This window comes from Juglans regia, chromosome 5, assembly GCF_001411555.2.
Source record: "Juglans regia cultivar Chandler chromosome 5, Walnut 2.0, whole genome shotgun sequence".
Taxonomy (NCBI): domain Eukaryota; kingdom Viridiplantae; phylum Streptophyta; class Magnoliopsida; order Fagales; family Juglandaceae; genus Juglans; species Juglans regia.
In genome coordinates this window covers 16,859,453-16,880,976 of record NC_049905.1, presented here as the reverse complement: position 1 = coordinate 16,880,976, position 21,524 = coordinate 16,859,453, and the positions used below count along the sequence as shown (strand labels likewise).

The following is a 21,524-nucleotide window of genomic DNA, read 5'->3' as shown; positions in this document are numbered from 1 at the left end:
TATGAGACTTGAGGTAATTGGAGTTTTCTGTGCAAGAGTCTTCTTATTACATTGGCAGGAGGACCAATTTGAAGTAATTAATGCAGACATTAAGTTCATGAATTCATACAATTTCAAAGTTGCCATTTAGAAATTATTTAATTTTTATTGTTTTTTGGGGCATAGGCAGTTGATTTATAATAGTGATGGGTCATCTCTGTTGTGATTTATTTGGTCATACAGATTATGCCTCAGTCTAGTAATTCCTCTTTCTTTAAATTAATCATACTACTCCATTACAGCAGATTAAATAAGAATCATAAACCCAAATTTCTTTTACTGTCAAATCTGACACATTCACTAGTCCAATCATGATCCAAGCATTCAAAAGGAATACAATGCATGTATATCGGATGGCACAACCCATTCACTAGTCCAAGCATGATCACCATAAAAAACTCCAAACCAAAATAGTTGAAAAGTTAAACAAAAGCAACAAACAAAATAAGGAAAAAAAATGCATAATACAAAAAGAAATGTACTTGCCTTCCACTTGGAATGGACATGGGCGACTGTCTTCCTTGTGCCTTGATGAAGGATAGGGGCTAGGGTTAGGGATGAGGGAAAGGGGATGGTTAGGGTTCGGCTTAGATTTAGGGTTAGGGTTTCGGGATGAGGGAGAGGGAAAATGGATGGTTAGGGTTCAGCTTAGATTTAGGGTTAGGGTTTCGGGATGAAGGGAAATGGGCTGGGTTAGGGTTAGGGTTATGGTTATGGTTTCGGGTTAGGTCTACTGGGTCATCTACGAAGGAGGTGAGAAGTCGGGATGAAGGGAAATGGAAGGCCTTTGCATTTCGAAACACATAGAGGAAGGGGCTTCGGGCTTCGCTGGAGAGAACGTAAACGGCTTCAGGGTCTTTGCGAAGAGAACGTAAATCGCTTCAAGGGCTTTGCATAAACACAGAGAGGAAGGAAGGGGTTCGCGAGAAAGTGGGAGAGGTGCCTTCGAGGAAGGAGAAACATAGAACATTCGAGAGGAAGGAAGGGGTTCGCGAGAAAGGAGGAGAGGGGTCTTCGGGGAAGGAGAAACACAAAATGTTCGAGAAAACAAAAAGGAGAGAAGGAGGGAGGGCTGAGGGGAAATGGGTCAAATACAATAAAAATAAAACGGCGTCGTTTTATTTTTCCACATCAGCAGCAGACTGCAAGCCGTTTACGTACACAACTGTAAGTAGCGTTTTTATTCAAATTTATCTCTATATTTAAAAATATATACATTTAAGTCGTATATATGTGTCGATCGAATTATCACTAATTTTAGAAAATACTCAAACGACTAAAACCATAAAAAAAAAAAAAAAAAGGAAGAAGAAGAAGAAGCTAATGTTAATTATTTTATAAACATTAATAACGTTTTGAATTAACAAAAATGTTAAAAATAAAAAACACGACTAAAATGAAAGGCCCAAAAAAAAAAAATATCTTTTCCTTTCTCCTTTCTCAAGAAAGAAATTGCATACATAACCAAGATAATTAATAGTTGGGGCCTGGCCGGCTGGTTCATGATTAGATTTTCGACAGTAATTTGAGGAGATTATAGTTTGTTTTGATACAGAAATAGTTTTATCTCATTTCATTTTATTATTATAATTTTTTTTAAAATTTTTACACAAAATATAATAAACAATTCAAAATTTTCAAATTTTAAAATAATAATAATATTAAAAATTAATATTCTAATAATATTATATTCAACTTTCAACTTTTATTAACTCATCTCATTTCATCTCAGTATCCAAATGGTACCTGTATATTTCCATACATTTTCCATCACTACAACTAAAAAATTAACTCTCATGCATGTTATTCACAAGGGTAATGCTACAAAACATATACAAATTTTTAAATAAAATAAATAAATAAATTCTTTTATATATATATTTAAAAAAAAAAACTGCACGAGACGTCTATATTCTAGACGTGTACAAATATTTTCTCTTTGAAATTATTTTGAGATTTCTTGTATTGCCCCTAACACACATAAACCCTTCTCTCACCAAAAAAAAAAACAAAAATGAGGAAAGAAAAAATCCAATAAGAATAAGAACGAAAATAAAATTAACAAGAATTAATATATGAAAACATAAATTCTTTTGTTTTATTTATTTCATGTATTTGTTAGTGAAACCAACTTCAGATGATCAGTAGGAAGAATCAAAACAAGAAGTGAGAAAATTAGTTCTTAGCTACGTGGCTTTCTGCGTGGTTTATTCTCACTTATTCAGATCACTGTACGTCGTAATTGCATGCGTTGTCAACATATAACCCCGTCTGATGTAGAAATGATTTTATCTTATTATTATAATTTTTTAAATTTTTATATAAAATATAACAACCAATTTCATTTTTTTTAATTTTAAAATAATAATAATATTAAAAAATAATATTCTAATAATATTTTATTCAACTTTTTATTTTTATCTAAAAATCATCTTATCTCATCTCACTATCTAAATTATCCTAAGACGGATGGTAATATATATAATTATTATTTTATATTTTGATGTGTAACTTTGAAGAAGTTAAGATTAGATTTTTATTTTTTTGTAGTAGTTGTTGGAGTTTACAAAATCATATAGAAGGTCTGGAGTTAAAAGCTCAAGAAGCCAAACAGAAACAGAAGACTACAGAAGGCTTACGTTCATGATATTGGTAGAAATTGGTAGTTAAGTTAGTTATTCATATATGAGTATTAGTGGTCCAGATGGCAAGTTGTAAATGGTCATTGTATCTATATAAACAAACTGATTGTATAGCATTTCAATTCACTTGATCAAATAATGAGAAGTACAGATTGCATTCTTCTTCTATAATTTCTCTGTTTTTCCATAAATTTACAGTAGTCAAGGCTGAGCTTACAACCAGGTGTTGGACAGATACAGTTATATCAACATGTCATCGTCATGTATGCCGTTCTCTTTCTTTTCCTTCTCTGTTTTGAGAATATTCGAGCCGATCCTTTTCACGAGTTCTCTCCTGCATGTCTAAGAAAATTAATGTCACCTACTTACTATCCATCCATTTCATTTAATTGACTCTCTGTCAACAACAGATGGAAATGATCTGATTCTACATTTATAAAATTACCATATAATATACTCTTTCCCCTCATATTTAATGTATTTCATGAGCAAGCTGTTATATTAGTAATTTCAGCATGGTAAAATAATTAAATAAATGAGATTAATAGTTTCATACTCTTCCCTGGCAACTCATGAAACTCACGCCAATAAAACTAGGGTGGAGTTAGTCATAATTAGTAACAAAAATTCTATTCATTATCTTCACACCATATATAATTTTTTAATTTTTTTTTTTCTTACTAAATGCGTCTTCAACTAACCAAAAAAACTTGGGAAAAAGGAGATGAGACTTATGACTTTGGGGGATCAGGAGGAGATGGAAGATTCACTTTTCATAGGTTAAGATGGATAATATATAGTCATGGGAGAAGATGTATTCCTGGCTCTACCATTAAAGATGGGAAAGCAAACCCAAAGAAACCACAACAATCAAACTCCAACAACAATGTTAGTATGAGAATATGTAAGTTTCCTCCATGAACATTTCACAAACATTCCCTTGACTTCAAAGTTAAAAAACACTTGCACTAGACCTGTAATAAAATCAACCGGGGATCAACATCTGTTGAGCTTTCCTTCACCTCCAGGCTTCAATCCGCTCTATCCTTGAATCTGTGACTCATATTGCTGATTCCCCTAGTCTTCTCAGCAGACGCTGTTCCTGGAACTGCAGATTGCTGACCACATTTTTCAGTCTCTCTCTTTTCAGAGTTACCTTGAACTTCAGCTCTCACGCAACTGGCTTCACCTGCTTCTTTTTTGTTAATGGAAGGGTCAACCTGAGTCAGACTCCCACAAAAACCATCCCCATCAGGATTTAGTTTCTCAGAAGAAGTCAATGAACTTCCAGCTTCTCCATCAATTAGGTGGTTTTTTTTATTAGAGTCAGCGGAAATGTCTGAAATAGGTTCTTCAGTAATGAACCTTTGCTCTCGCTCTTCTTTCTCGTGGGTAATATCTTCCTGGCGGGCTTGTGAAGGGCTTCGGTGCCCATTCTCATCAGAAGGCTCTAAATGGCTAGCAGAAGGAGGCTCCACCACAGAATCCTTTCTTTCTACCAATGTTTTTAAGATTAGGGTCCTGAGAAAGTTCATCACTTGGACTGCATACCTCAGGGCAGTCAAAGGATCTGCCATCTGCGACAAGAGATGTGAAAAAAGTCATTCCACCAACCACTGAATAAATTGGCCATCCGCATTTCATAGCATATTTTCACTTTAAATGGAAGGTGATAAAAAAAAAAATCGTTAAAATGACTTCTTTGGAACTGAGGTACAGATATGTAGTAGCTCTAAATCTCACAAAATAAACCAGAGAAAAAAGAAGAAAATATGTTTTTTGCGGGAGGTGGGCAGGGGATTGCCCTATGCAAGTTTATCAAATCTTTTCAAATCTGGAAATGCTCTGATATGTGAATGGTGTTAATGATATGGACTCACTTAAATGACATCCAAAAAATACTTCTAGATTAGGTCCATTTAACACAATAAACTGATTTGATTAGAGAAAAGCCCAAATGCTATCTTTTTGAAATAAAATTGCAGTTAAATGTGGGTTATGTTGAGAACTTCTGGACTCCGGTTATTCAAACTCGCCTTAGTCATGTTTGGTGCAAAAACCAGAGCAATGTTGCGTGCGTCCATCTTGTTCAGATGTTCCTCTTGGACAACATCAGCCATCAGGTTGATGGCCCAGTCCAGTAGAGCAGCTTCAGTTCGGGGTAGAAGCCTCACAATTTTAGCAAAATCCTCTTCTGTCTGGCATTGCATTACCTGCTCAGGTGATAGAGAATCCAGAACCCCAGTTGGGAGTTCCCTAAACCAAGCCTAGAAGATCAAATATAGGCCAAGTCAATATATACAACCATTTATAGTTCCACAATTCTTACTCATTTCTAGAGGACCATGTAGCGACTTAACTATTTATTCACAGGAAACCAATCTGAAATAGGCCAAACATTATTTCCAAAATAATTGTTTACTGTAACTTGACATATTTTTTGTTGATTTTAACATCCGTTAGATTAATCATAATCACTTATCCAAAGAAGAAAAGATTAATCATAATACCACCAAGCCTAATTCAACACAATAATGTAACACATAGAATCAAAATTTTCTCTTGTACTAACACTAATTATAGGGCACTTAGGTTAGGTTTGGATAGTGAGTTGAGATGAAAGTTGAAAATTGAATAAAATATTGTTAGAATATTATTTTTTAATATTATTATTAGAATGAGATGAGATGGGTTGAGATTAAGGCCCCATTTGTTTTCACAACTCTCAACTTATCTCATCTAATCATTACAACTTTCTCAAATTCCCACACAAAATAAAATAAAAAAGTCAACATTTTCAAATCCCTAAACAAAAATAATATTAAAAAAATATATTCTAATAATATTTTATACAACTCTTAACTTTAATCTCAACTCATCTCATTGCGAAAACAAATGAGGCCTAACTCTCAATCCAAACCAAGCCTTAATCTCTTGTAATTGTTAGGGTCAATAAATGTCAAGTAAGAAGAAATCCTTTCTACTTGGTCCAAATTTACTCTCCATAGCAGTCCCTTTGTATGTGGAGAAAGTGAAAGAGCCCAAAATGTTGCATATCAATTACATACTCCTCACAAAAGAAACAAGGGCACACCTGACATCTAAAAATGGCATACCCTGTTAGAGTTGATAGAGTAATGATGGCATACCTTGATAAGTCCTGCCAAACAGTGTACATCAATGCCTTCTGGTACCACTCCCGAATTCAGTTGGTCCCTGACATACTCCTCTTGACTGTTTGCTGCAGCAATTCTGAAAACCCCTTCTGCCTGAACATGGCAACAGTTTGAGGAATTAAGCCTAATAAAAATTGTAACCATGACATGAAACAGACATTTAAATAGAAAAAGCCCCCATCACTTGGATAAATCAAACCACTAAACTCAACAAACTTTCATTCAAATACCATACTATTGCGCTTGCTCACGCAAATCATGCCCTGAATTTAGAGTCATCATCATGATGTTAAAGAAGATAGAGGAGAAGAGAAACAACAGGGTGAAGTACCTGCAGACCTCCTAGAGCATACAACTTTTTTTGCATTAGCAAGAGAATTGTTGGCACGCTATTGCCTCTAGAGTCAAATGACAACTGCATGGATTCCGTGGAAACTCCAAAGACGGTAGTACTACATTTGAAAATTTTGCAAATCTATAAGCATAAGAAAGATCATAATAGTTAAACAATTAGGCATAAACTCATTAGAAGACGTGCAAAAGTTATCAAGCTTTAATGCTTTTGATGAATGGAGTTTCACTATGTAAAGTATGTAGATGTCATAAGAGAGTTACTTGACGGTTCTACAACTTGGGAGAGTTTAATAAATCTTTCTGGGATGATGCTAACTTGATCTGCAGTTATGTTATCCAACCAAATAACTCTTATCCTCATTTTTAATGATCCCTCAGAACCAAACATTTGACAAACTGAAACAATGTGTTGCATGGAAAATACTGATTAGGATACTCGTATAAGGACATATAGACAAGTTTGTGAGTAAGCCAAAAAGGAGGGGTTATTTGCTAAAGCTGATTACAACAAAGCAAAGGAGGGAATTATTAATCATCTGAGGATTGATGAACATTCCTTTAAACAACTTCAAATAAAAAAACATAATAGAAGCATCACATTATATGTACTTGTAATCATCAATTAATTACAATTCAGGCTAATCTCAGGAATGGATGATACCACTTATATGCACTTGTTCCCCTAATTGGGAAACTCAAAGCTCTATCCCATCGAGTAAGTAGACCAACAAAAATTTGAGATAAGAAACAGAAAAAAAGAGTACACCCTTAGCTATGGAACTAGGAAATCATAGCAGGAAAAAGAGTACTCCCCAATGATAATTTGTCGAAGATCTCCTGTTATTATGATTAAGTTCTTAGTTTGTGGAAAAGGATTTGTGCAAGTCCACGGCGTACAATCCTCATGCAATTCCTTTGAAAAAAGTGTGACCCATCCCAAAAATGCCTCACTCCTTTCAAAGGACTTGCATACTTTAGACTTGTAGCTAATATTAGTAGTTGTTAGTTCAATCTGCCATCAATTTTTTTTTCACATATAGAAGGTGTCACTCATGAAGAAAACAAAAAACCAAGAATTGTAAACAGCAAACGAGTAAATTCACGGATCAAGAATTGGATTAAATGAATGCAATCCAAAGAAAAAAATAGCAAAACCCATTAATTAAAACCAAACAAGTTCACCCATTTAATACCAAAATAAGCACCTAATAGTAATTGAAAATATAAAAACACGCTCACATTCCCACCAAAAATAATAAACGGCAAGAATTGATCAAACCCCAGATGTACCTGGCGCTAGGAGGCCTCCTGGGCACCTCAGGTTCAAACTCCTCAGGCAATCCCAAGAACCCATGAAAACTATCAAAGGTAACATGCGCCACATGCCGCACATCAGTCGGACAACCAATCTCCATGGGACAGAGCTCCCTCCTGTCAGTACTCTTGCAAGCCATTAAAGATTTCCTCAAGATTTCCAACAGCAATGCCAGCACAGGTAGCTGGTCCCTTCTTTGCCTATCGCTCTCCTCCTCCTCCTCCTCTTCTTCACAGTCGGTCGTTATAGAATCCCCGTCCTCATGTACAGAGTAAGAGGGCGAGTCACAGTCCCGGACAGAGTGATTGATGCCGTCATTCTGAAGGGGTGGGCAGCATAAAGAAGAGGAAGAGGAAGAGACTCTTGTAGGAGATGGAGAACGAGGAGGAGAAGCAGGGGAAGAGAAATGGGATGGGGAATGGCTGAGGTCGAGGACCTCAGGCATGGCTGGCAAAGAAATTGTTTCTTGCTGATTAGGGAAAAGAAAGAAAAACAAATACTAAAAAGATTCTGAGAAAGAGAGATTTTTCAGAGACGGCATTTGGAGTGGTGGAGTTGGGTTGAAGCAAAGGGGTTGAAGGATGTAGGACGTGACTGTCATTATCTCAAGATTCTTTCTTTTGGTCTTCTCTGGATATGAAGAGTTGAACAAGCATACAGAGAGAAATAGAGACACAGAGATTTGGTGGGAATTCAACTGAGAAAAAGATAAGAGTGAGATTAATATCCTTGAGTCTTGACGTTTCACCTTCCATTTATACGTTTGGAGAAAGAGAAGATGCTAAACGAATTAAATATATAATATTGTAAACAAATCTGAGCCAAATCAAGTTAATTTATAGAAGAAAATTTCTAAAATAGTACATGATGTAAAGGGCGTTTGACCCCTTCGTCATGATTAAAATTGAGTGATGCTACTCATGACTTCGTGCCAGGTACTAGTTGTTTTACGTAGTTTATTAAAAAAAATAAAAAATTCAAAATATAAAAATTATAAAAAAGTTTAAGATTTTAATTTTAATTCTTTTTATATTTTTAAATGCTAATATATATTGAATATTTTTTTAATAAACCAGGTGCCTCTAAGTGGTGTACCATTGCCTAACAATGAGACAAAGTGAGAGCGGTATGATTGGAATAGAATAGTAGCATTTCTCATTAAAATATATTAACTTACTATTGTTAGGGGTGCCCGTCTCTCCCCCGCCCCTACTTGGGGGAGGGACATTTTGGACCCCCGAACACCGGTGCCGGACCCGTGGGCAGGTTCGAATGTGGGTGTGGATTGACCCCTAGCCCATATGCCACCTAGTCCAACATTGCATTTACATAATACACTATAAATTACAAACATACAGAATATTAAATACAAACTTACAATTTAGGCCCCCAAACACTGGTACCAACCCCGTGGGTGGGTGCCCCCATTCGAATGTGGGGGTGGATTGACCCCTAGCCCGTATGCCACCTAGTCCAACACTGCATTTACATAATACACTGTAAATTACAAACTTACATAATATTGAATACAAACTTACATATCTTAGAAAGTTACAAATCATACAAAAAATTCAAACACAATTGAACAAAACATTACAAATCCAAAACAAAAACTAAATTTACAACCAAACAAACATACAGTCTTACATATTAGAAAAACCTAACAAATCGAACAAAAGACTTCGGTTCACAGTCCTGGGTCATATAGATCTGTGCATAAAGATCTGTGGGCAGATCTGTATGGCCCATGATCATGACTGTGAAATCATTAAACTCGAAGATCTGTCACGACATCATGGACTCCGATGTCACCCACGGTGGTAATCGCTAGCAGTTATGAAACTATATAGAATATGGACGTTATATTTATAGCGAGAGAATTACACCCTAGAAGAATTAGTACGTACACTAAAAAAATATAACCATCAGATGTGATTGATAAATATAACAAATGATTTTTTACAAAAAAAAAAATATATATATATATATATATATAACTATTAGATTTTAAAAGATATGATCGTTGAAAAATAATAAAAAAATAAATTTAAATTAAAAAAAACCATTAGATATAAAAAATATATATATAATTGGTAGATTTTTTTTTTTCGAAAAAAAAAAGGAAAATAAAAAAGGACGGCATGTCCATACTTTATTGAATGAAATCTTCACTTATGGTAGAGGAAAACCCATAACAAGTAAAACAAAATACCAACATAACAATCAACCCCAAACAAGTACAATTAAACTTAAACACGTAAACTAGGCAAATCAAGATAATCCAATCTAAGCAAACCTCTAACGCGTAGTGGCAAATAATCGGAACTCACATATCACAATTCAAACCCTCCTCCCTCTATCTTGCTAGGAAATCCACCACTTTATTACCTTTTGAAAACAAATGAGAAATCGTGTAATCAAATCCATGAAGATCGAGCTTGAATAAGCTCCTCTCAAAAATCTCATAAATACCAAACTGTAAAGCTTTATTCTTAATCCATTGTACAACCAAAGCCAAATCACATTCTATCTCAACCTTCGAAATCTCCATGTCCCGACAAAGTAACAAGCTAGAAATAAGCATTTTAAGCTTCGCTTCATTATTAGTACCAAAACCAAATTTGGAAGAGAAAGTAGCCAGCGTACGCCCTTCATCATTTTGCAAAATACCACCCCCTCCACAACTCCCTGGGTTACCTCTACAAGTACCATCAACATTGAGCTTAACCCACCCTTGTCTTGGTCGATTCCATTTTACAATCTGTGGTCGCCGCACTACTGTAGTCCATTTTACAAGAGCCATCAACATTGAGCTTAATCGTTAGATAAAAAAATGAGCCGTAGAAGAAATATTACCATTAGAAGGATAGAAAAGAAGATATGATCATCAGATACAAAAGTTATTGTTAGATAAAAGAATAATATATATAACTATTAAATTAAAACAAACAATCATTATTACTGAGAAACAATACCGTTAGATAAAAAAAAAAAACAACAACAAAGAAAAAATAAGTGGATAATGATGATATATCAAAAAACACAATGATAAACTAAAAATGTCATGTGTGGAGTAACGAAAAAATAAAGTTTATAAATAGATGTTTTTACTAAAATTTTGCTATATTATATATATATATATATATATATATTTATATCATACAAAATGGAAAACTCATGAAGTTCGTGAATTAATCTTCCCTAATATAGCCATATAGGTCAATACATTCTAGTGAATAAATCCAATCCATGCATCTCAAGTGAATATCCATTTAAGTAGCATACACACACACACATATGGAACTATTTAAAATGCATATACAATATTAAGTGTGATTAAGATGAATAGTAGCATTATACAGAAAATTAATTAAGAGCATTAAGTAGCCATTCTTCATGATCTCAAGACTAATGATATCATTCTTCATTAATTAGCACTGTTTGGATTGAAAAACACTCTTAACCTATCTCATCTCATCATTACAATTTTCACATAAAATATAATAAAAAATTCAATTTTTTCAAATTTTAAAATAATAATAATATCAAAATATAATTTTTTAACAATATTTTATTTAATTTTCATATTTGATCTCAACTCAGCTCATCTCAACTGATCATTCTCCAAACCTAACCTTAAGGAATAGCCAAGCATATACTTTTACAAGGATAAACAAAGTAATTTGCACTTTCTTGCGTGATGTCCTGTACGTACCAGCCAAGTGATAAGACGAAGACGACCATAAAACTGCAGCTAGCTTAGCTACAACAAGATCAATGACTTTGTACGTAGTTGTCATCCATGCACAAGGACTACAAACATGGCTGATTCAATTCTATTACAATAACAACCTAATTTATAAATAGAGCCCTTTCTTTCAAATCCTAAGTACCTTTCTTTCAAATCCTAAGTACCTTTCTTTCAAAACATCCTATTCCTAACCTCAAAGCTCTCTTCCATGCATGGCGGCCTCTAAAACTCTCACCATGAAACTCTTCTCACTACTAGACGTTTTTTCATATGCCATCATCAAAATAGCAACCGCCAGTGATCCAGACATCTTAACAGATTTTCCAGTCCCCAAAAACTTCAGCGTTGTTGATGGAAACTTTTTCACGTTTACTGGCATGCGCATGCGTTCCCTTATCGGAGCAGATCAACCTCCCACGGCATTTAAGGTTTTTAAAGCAAGCTTGGTTGAATTCCCAGCTCTGGAAGGACAGAGTGTTTCCTATGCTGTGTTTGAATTTGCAAATGGCACCACTAATCCACCCCACATCCATGCATCCTCGCTCGGCTGAGCTCCTTTTTCTTGTTGAGGGTTCTCTGCAGGTAGGGTTTGTTGATACAGCCAACAAGCTCTACACTCGAACACTACAAACTGGTGATATGTTTGTGTTTCCCAAAGGACTTGTTCACTTTCAGTACAATGCTGACTCTGAAGATTCTGCTATAGCAATTTCAGCTTTTGGGAGTGCAAATGCTGGATTAACTGTTTCACTTCCTAACACTTTGTTTGCCACTGGGATCAACGACACTGTGTTGGCTAAATATTCCTTCAAGACCAATGTTGCCACCATTCAAGCTCTTAAGGATGGTCTTGTTCCCAAGATCTGAGGATGGCATTGGCATGCATTGCCCGTAGTTGCTATTTTATCATATCTAACTCTTTTTTTTTTTTCTCTCTTTACTTTCTTTGAATAATGACCCTTCTTCACAAGAAGTGTATGGTATCATGACGCGCGTTTGTCACCATTGACTTTAATAATTTATCCCTTTATTCACGATGAAAAATATATGAAATAATTCTCATATCATCATTACAACTTTTTCAAAATTTCACATAACATATATAATAAACAATTCAATTTTTTCAAATTCCAAAACAATAATAATATTAAAAAATAATATTCTAACAATATTTTATTCAATTCATCTAAAATCATCTTATCTTATCTCGTCTCTCGATACAACCAGTCTGTATGTTAAATCAAAAGGTATACATATATGAAAGTTAGTTACGATTTTTCAAAACAAGAAATCGAATGATGTTCATGCATTACTAAAAATCGATTACTAAATTTCTTCTATTACTAGAAATCGAAGTTTGAGGAATGCAGATGTGTATTTAGATATACATGTCATGAATATGGTAGACACCCGTGAGCCTGTAAATGAGTTACAGTCACGGATGCCATTATGAAAAGTTTAGAGATGAGTCAAGAATGATATTGGAATAAAAAAAACAAACAAGAAGTTATGAAAGATCAGAAATGTTGTTTTCCATCTTGAATTTTATTATATCTAGTCACACTAATTGATGTGTGTTCTATATATATATATATATATATATATATATATATATATAATGACTCTTGATTTAAGCGATTGACTAATAAAACAAGTTAAAACGCATTAGATAATTCAAATTATTCAATATATAGGACTTGACTGATAAAATTTAGATGAAGTCATGAAATATTATTCTCCAAGTCATGTCCAATTAGACAAGTTCAAGGAAATTGTGACACCGCATAACTACACAAAGATAAGCTTGGGGCCATAGTAAGACTCCGTTTGGATTTAGAAAATATTTCATCTCATCTCATCTCATTATTACAATTTTTTTAAATTTTCACATATTAAAAAAATAATATTTTAACAATATTATTTTCAATTTTCATATAAAATCATCTCATCTCATCTCTAAATTCAAATCAGCCCAAAGTGTGCGATGTACAACTTACTGTTTGCTTTCAGGACAGTCGCGCAGCTCAAAAGAACCAAATCCAACTTGACGCCTTAAGAATAAGGTTGCAAACAAGTTTGAGCGAGTAGTGGTTCTTCGTTTAAGAATAAAACGAGTCGAGCTTTTCTCCGAGTTGTATTTTATTAAACAGCTTGTTTAATATTTGAATGAGTTCAAGTTAATTCACGAGTTGCTTCATTCAAATAAAATAGATTATTTATATTTTAGTCCCAGAATTGAATCATCCCATCCGCGAGTAATGGGCAATTTGACTTTTCTGTGCTCTTGATATGGCATTGCATGGCCATAAATCCATTAATCCTTAAAGATAAAAAAGAAACTCACAGAAAGCATCACAACTCAGAATATAATTCATTTGTCCGAACATAAATGCCATGCATTGATAATTTCTCACCCTCCTCATTCTTACATTAAGATTCGTATAAAAGAAAAGTCGACCATTGTCCAAACTACAAAAATGTTGCGACCCAGGCAACCAAATCACCAGCCCCAGAGCTGATTGATGGGATGAGAGAAGACAGCCTACAGCCTTCTCCCTCTTCTACCACCCTTCCTTCTTGTGCTGTCACTAGGGATTGGAGTCACATCCTCTGTAAACATAACACACAAAATAAGATTCAAGGCCATATGCTGATTCCCATCAGTTAAGCTCGTAAAAATAAATTCAAAATTCTAATCGGGATGTATATTAACACTCCAATGCAAGAATTCCTCTGATTGCTGAAGTTCAGGCAGAGCCCATCCTGATAAGCACATTACTGGTAAAATCAAGGCAATCTTGGAAAAAAGCCCCAAGTAGGGATAAAAAAATCAAAGAAATTCATCCCATGGAATATTGTTTGCAAAATCTTTATGCAATAAAAATTATTTTGAGGTGCCTACATCCACCCGAGGCAATTATGGTATACATGCCAGATGTGGTATATACACTTCAAGCATTAAGAAAAAGTAAGATCCTTACCAATTCGACCAATCTTCATTCCAGAACGAGCAAGGGCACGGAGTGCAGACTGAGCACCAGGACCAGGAGTCTTAGTTTTATTGCCTCCAGTAGCACGGAGCTTGATATGAAGAGCAGTGATGCCAAGTTCCTGTTTAGGATTGAATGACAATCAGTCAGGCAAGCAAGCATGCCAAGTTCCTCCAGGGAGATGTATCGCTTACTACAAAATCCATAAATAACCATCCTGAAGTTAAAAAGAAATCCATATATTAAAAGGAATGAAAGAAACCTTGCATCTTTGTGAGACATCCTGTGCTGCAAGCATGGCTGCATATGGTGAAGACTCATCCCTATCAGCCTTCACCTTCATACCACCTACAATTCAAAGAAAGGTTCATTTTCACCTTTTATGGGGGATCCACTAGTGAGAATTAAATTCTCAGAGACACCAGAAGGTAATTATAGAAAAGAATTATATAGATGCAAATAAAACGAAATTCAATTTGTTTTCTTTGTTAAGGTTTCAAGTGATAGTAAGATTGCATGCTTCATAGATGTAATTATGTCAACATAACCAAATGCACAAACACAGACCAAGCCATGTACGTGGGAATAAATGAAAAACGACAGACAAAACCCACAACCTAGGCTGAGACTGATGACCTACAGTGCCTACTTAATGGCTCAATATGAAACAAAAAGTGATTGTAACCAGTCAGTGAAGTTGTTTGGAAGATTAGGCGTTGTGAAATTATCTTTCCAACCAAACAATGCACACCACATCACTTAATCAAATAGTAAGTTTTGTCTGATTAAAAAGGATTACATAAAAATGACACAAGCATCACAATTAAAAACCTGACTAGAGCAAACATTACACAGAGTATCTACAAAGAGCCATTAAAGACTAAGACGAGGCATACCAGTGATGCGAACAAGTGTCTCTCTTCCAGACAAATCAGTCACATGCTGTGGTTTCCAAGCAAGAAAAGCATTTAAAATCAAGCTCAAAACAATTACGATTGGAGAACCAAATATCTTAAAACATGAGTAATGTCACTCACAATAAAGGTATCATTAAAAGATGCATAAATGTGAGCCACACCAAAAACTTGTTCTCCTTCACGGGTAGCGGGGCCAAGGGTCACGTTTTCTTCCTTTGGTTCCCTTTGCTTTCGCTTTGACTACAGAACGCCCATAAAATGTAAGAATACAAAATCAAAGTCATCTGTCATCTCACAAAAGTCAATATTTCATATACTCATAAATGTTAAATGGGCACCTCAAACCAGTATGAAAGTGTATGTACATGCATGAACTAGGATGCTAACCAGTACAAAAGTAGAAATGCATTTCTTGGAATGAAATACCATAACAGAAAAGGTGATATTGAGAAAGCTAAAAAATTTTCCATAATCTATACTCTTAAGGAAAATGAAATCTCCTATGAGACAAAATTTACTAAGGACCATCCAGAAACCGAATAAAGTGCTTGGTCCAACCATACTACCATGCTACAACTTGCAGTTCTTCACACAAGAAAGACACCATTTGACAGGGATAAAGTGGTTTTTCTACACCATTTCCCAAATCTAGAGAGAGAGCAGGAACCATCCGGTGTGAGATTAAGAAATTCAGTAAATCCTTATGCACATTTCATCCTACTAGTCAAGTGAGAAAACAATCAGTTAAATCCAATCAGTACAACGCATCTTGAACTATGCCCGAACCATAAACTATGAATAATAATAAAAACTGGGCAATTCTGTCGACCTCCTGTCCTTTTAAAACCAAACAGCAACCGCCATCATCTAAAGGTCTTTCCTCCATCTCATTAACTTTCGGAAAGAAAAAACTATATATTTGTAAGAGAACGATGCACTTCCACAACCTCAACGAGATGTTAGATTTTTCACGGAGTCTACAGCATAAATTCCAAGCATTGCAAGAATACTAGACCAAATTAATATAATTAGCCTGTTTTCAGAAAAAACAAACGATTAAATTTAACAGCATGGCTATACATCTGCCTTCAACTTTTCCTATTGCTTTTATAGGTTTCTTGGCAAGATGAGAGGGCCTCGAAAATTACAACACTATATTAAAAAATCAATAGCATTCGACGATTCGTTTCACTTTCTAGCTTCCTTCCTCATCCAAAACGAACACGAAATCCTACTTGTTTACACTTTCCCACCTTTTCCAATAACCTAACAGATAGAATTGGTGTTTACCCATTATTCTTACCACCCTTTCTCGGCAAACAATCACGAAATTAAAAAGAAAGAACTTAGGACATTAATTTACTGGAAGTTTTAGAGATGGGCTTCTATTTTGCTTACCATGGTTGCTACGAGTAGATCAGAGAGTCAGGAAGAGCGCGAGGGTGATTCTTGGGCTGAGGAATGCGGCTTCGGCCTCTGAGATGAAAGGTTGGCTTTATACGAGGGGAGGGGGAGTTGTAGGGCTTACCGGTAGGGAACGAGTTTTTCTGAATTTATAGGGAAGTCCCTACGTATTACTCTTATTATGAGATAACCACTTGACTTGGGGCCTTTCCTATTTTAGGGCTTGGACACATCCTTTAATTTTATTTTTATTTTTTATAACTGACATACTTTCATTCGATAAAGCATGACAGTTGGCTTTCAGCCCTTACAAGGGACTGGATACAAGGATTAACATTGTCAATGTCTAGGAACAAAAAAAAAAAAACCATTGTCAATGTCTTTTGACATGTTTGATTTTCCATCTTGTATGTTGTGATCGTCCTCCAATAAGCATCCAAACTTCCCAATTTGCTTGTCCTGATTTAAGATAGCATTTACACATGACATTTTGTAAATCAAGTTCCTTGCAAAAGAAAGCAGCTAAAATTAGTCATCTTGCTTCTGCTTTTGTAGGATGTGTACAAAATTTTAATGGCTACATTAAAGTAGCAATTACTTCCCCTTCTCGATCCCTTATCACTATTCCAACACCAATCTTATTAGCTTCAGGTTTGACAGCAACATCCCAATTTAGTTTAAGCCGATTTGTTGGTGGAGCTTCCCATTGTATAACCATCTGTTGATTTGAAGAAGATGATACTATTTTATTACACTATTTGTTTACTTCTTGACAACCTTCATATGCCTATCTAGCTCTATTGAAAAGGGCAAGGGGATGCAAAAAGGTACCTTTGAATACCAGTTTATGTCTCCTAAACCATAAATTTCTTGCTATTTCTGCAAACAGAGCTATTTCCTTATGATCAACTCTTTGAAGTATTTGCATAAATATATTTCCAAAATCATCATTTGTGATAGAGGCTTTTTGGATTTTCCTGCTACATAGTATCCAAACATCTTGTGCAGATGGACATGTCCATAGAAGATGGCCACGAGTTTCATCTGTTTTCATGCATATAGGACATAGAATTGTTAACAATTTTCCTCTTGTACAAGTTCATTTTAGTAGGCAAAGCATTTGAACATGCACACCTAATAAACACTTTAACAGCATTGGTTGTATGCATTTTCCAGATTTCTTTCCTAAGCTTACTATGAATACCTTTTACTGAAGATTCCTCTTTGTTGTCTTGCTATTGCTATTTTGTGTAGATGGTAAGCACTTTTTACAGAGAAACAACCATTAGAAGTATCCTTCTATACTAATTTATCCTTAGCAGATGTTACATTAACAGGTAACTTTAAGATTTCCAATATATCTTCCTCAATAAAGATCTCTTTTAGTAGGTTTATGTTCCACCATCATGTTTGTTGGTCTACTAAGTCTGCCACAACTGCAGAAGCTGGCATGACTTTCCTTGGTGATTGGATTCTACTTGATCTTTCTCTCGGTATCCATTTATTTTGCCATATATGTATCTTTTTCCCATTCCCAACACGACATATTAGACCCTCATTAATGATATTAATAGCTGACCTAATACTTCTCCAAGTGAAAGAAGGTCTTGATCCTAATTGAGTTTGAAGAATAGAATTGTTAGGGAAGTATTTGGTAGATTCTGGCAGTCAAAGAATTTGGATTGGTGAGCATCCTCCAAACTTGTTTGGTTAGTAGAGCTGAGTTGAAACTCATTAAATCCCTAAAACCAAGACCACCATTTATTTTGCCATAACTTATATATTTCCAGCTTTTCCATTGTAGTTTGGAGTTGTTATCTTGAGATCCCCACAAGAAATTTGACATTATATTGTTAAGCTTTTTGCACAATACCTTTGGCGGTAAAAATACACTCATGGTATATGTAGGAATGACTTGAACAACAGCCTTGATCAAGATTTCTTTCCCAGCCTGTGAGAGAATTAATTTTCCAGTTTTCAATCCTCTTACTCACCTTTCCAATAATTCCTTGAAAAGCTGACATTTTTTTATCTACCACTAGGAGATGAAAGGCCAAGATATTTCTCCATGTCTGAAGAACTCGTAAACAATCAACTTGCATGATATATTCCCTTGTTTGTTGCTTAGTGTTCTTGCTTAAAAGTAATGAGGTCTTCTCCCTATTTAGTTTATATGTCCTGAAGCTTCCTCATAGATCTCCAAAATGTGATTCAACCATGCCCACTCCTCTATACTTGTTTGGCAAAATAATAGGCTATCATCAGCAAAAAAATATATGGTTCATTCTTATCTCACCTCTTGCTAGTGGAATACTTGAAATGAGCCCTTTTTTCTACATCATAAAGTTGTGCAGTCAACACTTCAGCACAAATGATAAATAAAAAAGGTGATAATGGGCAGTCTTGTCTTAGACCTCTTGTTGGCTTGAATATTTCTTGAGGAATCCCATTTAGTAAAATAGAGAAGAGCAAGATGTGATACATTTTAATATTAACTCAGTCCATCTGGAATGAAAACCAAGCTTGAGCATGACAGCTTTGAGGAAATTCCATTTTATTCTATCATATCCCTTACTCATATTCAGTTTTAGAGTCATATAACCCTTTTGTCCATGTAACTGTGCATTCATTGTGTGAAGGGTCTCCTAAACCACTAAAATGTTATTAGTAATTAATCGTCCAGGAACGAAGGCTCATTGATTTTGTGAAATAACTGAAGGGAGTATCAACTTCAATCTGTTGGCAAGCATCTTTGTGATAATTTTGTAAATAACATTGCACAAATTTATAGGTCTATAATCAATAATCTTCATAGGATTGTTGATCTTTGAAATCATAACCAGGTATGTAAAGTTAATGTCTTCAATACTATCATTTGAATTTAGAAAAGAGATAATAGCTTCACATATCTCGTCTCCCACAACATGCCAATAGTCTTGATAAAAACATGTCTCATACCTATCAGGACCAAGAGCCTTGTATGAACCCATTTGAAAAACAACATTCTGAACCTCAGCTTTTATGAAAGGCTTCAGAAGGTTGTGATTCATTTCTTCAGTAACCTTTTGATCGAGTGCATTAAGGGAAGCCTCTATATTTATAGGTTCAGATGTTGCAAACAAACTTTTATAGTATTGAGTAAAAGCATTTCCTATGTCACTAGGATCAGAAATATTAAGCCCATTATCATCCATAATCATAGTAATTGTATTCCTCTTCTTGCGTTGGCTTCCACAACGGTGATAATATTTTGTGTTACTATCTCCTTGTTAAAGCCATGTCAACTTAGCTCTTTGTTTTCATTTCAGATGCTCTATTTCCAGAAATTTATCAATGTTCATTTTTTACCTTTTTTACTTCCTCCACTGAATTAACAGACATCGATTGTCGTATATCTTCCAATTTCTTTGTTTCTATCTGCAATATTCTTTCTTAATTAATTTTTTCCTGTTGCTCCACCTTTTTAAATCTTTCGTTAAAGTCTCCTAAGCATAGCCACATTTTGGGTTTGTGATTCTTGAGGTGTCTCAATATGTTCCATCCCGCATATCTTTTTTCTATTTCTCGATTACCATAAAAACATGTAAGGATCCAAGATGAGTTTGTGTGCTCAACCCAAGAATTAATGTCTTTGAGAATATGTACTTATGTTAAGTTTAACATATTCATTCCATACCAAAGCCAATCCACCACTTTTGCCAACACCCTCGACACAAAACAAACAACTAAAACCCAAACTTTGTTTTATTCTTTCCAGTCTATTCTTGTGCATTTTAGTTTCCATAAGAAACAATATGCTAGGATTTTCAACCTTAACTATAAGGTTAAGGTCTCGAACTGTCCGACGGTTGTCATGCCCTCGATAGTTCCAACTTAAGAGCTTTATTTCTCCCGGTGGGGCTGATTAATAGCCTCCGTCGATAGTGGATCCTAAAGATCTTTTTTTCCCCATTGTCCATGGTTTGTCCTCATCAGTAGAGAGATTGCTTTGAACTTTTGTTTCTCTTCTTGATAAAATAAGAGTTGGTTGGCCTCTGCATAGTTGTATTGGTCTCTCCCCTTGCTCTTCTTTTACATTTAGTTAAGCATGTTCCAGAAGTTCCTTGGAGACTATTTTGATTGTTCCCCTCATCATTCAAATGAGTCTTCGCATATATATTAGTAGCAACCAAAGTTGTAGTAGAGGCAATTTTTGGTTTATCCATGGATATATATTGAGTTTCCTGAGGCAAAATAGATTATGCATTCAAATTATTAACTTCTGCTCTTCCATTTCCTTTTATAATCATTACCTACTTGGAAAAGACTTCATCATTTACTTCCTCTATTGGGTCATGCCTCATAGCTCTAAACTTCTCTATTGGATTAGATTTCTTAGAATAACGATCATCTAAAGCCTGCTTTCCAGTCCAAGGTTGGATCATTTTTATTATCTGATTACCTAAGTTGTGAGCAAATTCAGAGTTAGGACCAGAGATAGAAGCCCTTAATCATGATCCATATTGTTTTGTATTGGCCATCCCAGTTGACCTCAAACTACTCTATCCTGCACAGCCACCCTCAGCATGTTTAATGACACCACGCTTAGCAAAAACGAGGTAGCCTTTCATATTTGAACTGCACAAACTTACGTTGACCAAACAAATCAATCATTTTCCCTCTTGCTATTTGTTTCATAAGATCAACTTCAATCAAAACTCTCATAAATTTTCCCTAACAATTACCATTACTGTCAGTGTCAACTTGTAGAACTCTTCCACTAGCATTTCCTATACGAGTTCCAACCTCCTTATTCATACACCAAATGGTAAATTATATAATTGTACCCATAAGTTAGTATGCATAAAGGAAAACCCTATTGGTGGAATAAGACCATCAAACATTTTTAAGCATAAGAGGTTCATATCAAACATTCATGGCTGGCCCTCCTACACCT

General features: G+C 35.0%; 2 protein-coding genes and 1 pseudogene across 2 annotated transcripts; 1 reads left to right on the top strand and 2 right to left on the bottom strand.

Annotated features, from left to right (window-relative positions):
- Window positions 1-3,439: 3,439 nt before the first annotated feature.
- LOC108986484 (rho GTPase-activating protein 5-like) lies at window positions 3,440-8,246 on the bottom strand. The gene is given in 6 exon segments (XM_018959111.2): window positions 3,440-3,741; window positions 3,743-4,258; window positions 4,718-4,948; window positions 5,831-5,950; window positions 6,189-6,309; window positions 7,502-8,246. Coding segments are annotated over 6 exon segments (1,500 nt in total). The 5' UTR covers window positions 7,972-8,246; the 3' UTR covers window positions 3,440-3,699.
- A 3,243-nt stretch (window positions 8,247-11,489) lies between these two features.
- Window positions 11,490-12,144, top strand: LOC108986481 (annotated as a pseudogene).
- Window positions 12,145-13,617: 1,473 nt separating this feature from the next.
- On the bottom strand, window positions 13,618-16,733 carry LOC108986487 (40S ribosomal protein S14-3-like). The gene is made up of 6 exons (XM_018959114.2): window positions 16,583-16,733; window positions 15,305-15,424; window positions 15,164-15,209; window positions 14,530-14,615; window positions 14,259-14,388; window positions 13,618-13,887 (listed from the first exon to the last, which is right to left on the bottom strand). Exons 1-6 carry the CDS (start codon window positions 16,583-16,585, stop codon window positions 13,820-13,822), a joined length of 453 nt encoding a protein of 150 aa, XP_018814659.1. The 5' UTR covers window positions 16,586-16,733; the 3' UTR covers window positions 13,618-13,819.
- Between the last annotated feature and the right edge of the window lie 4,791 nt (window positions 16,734-21,524).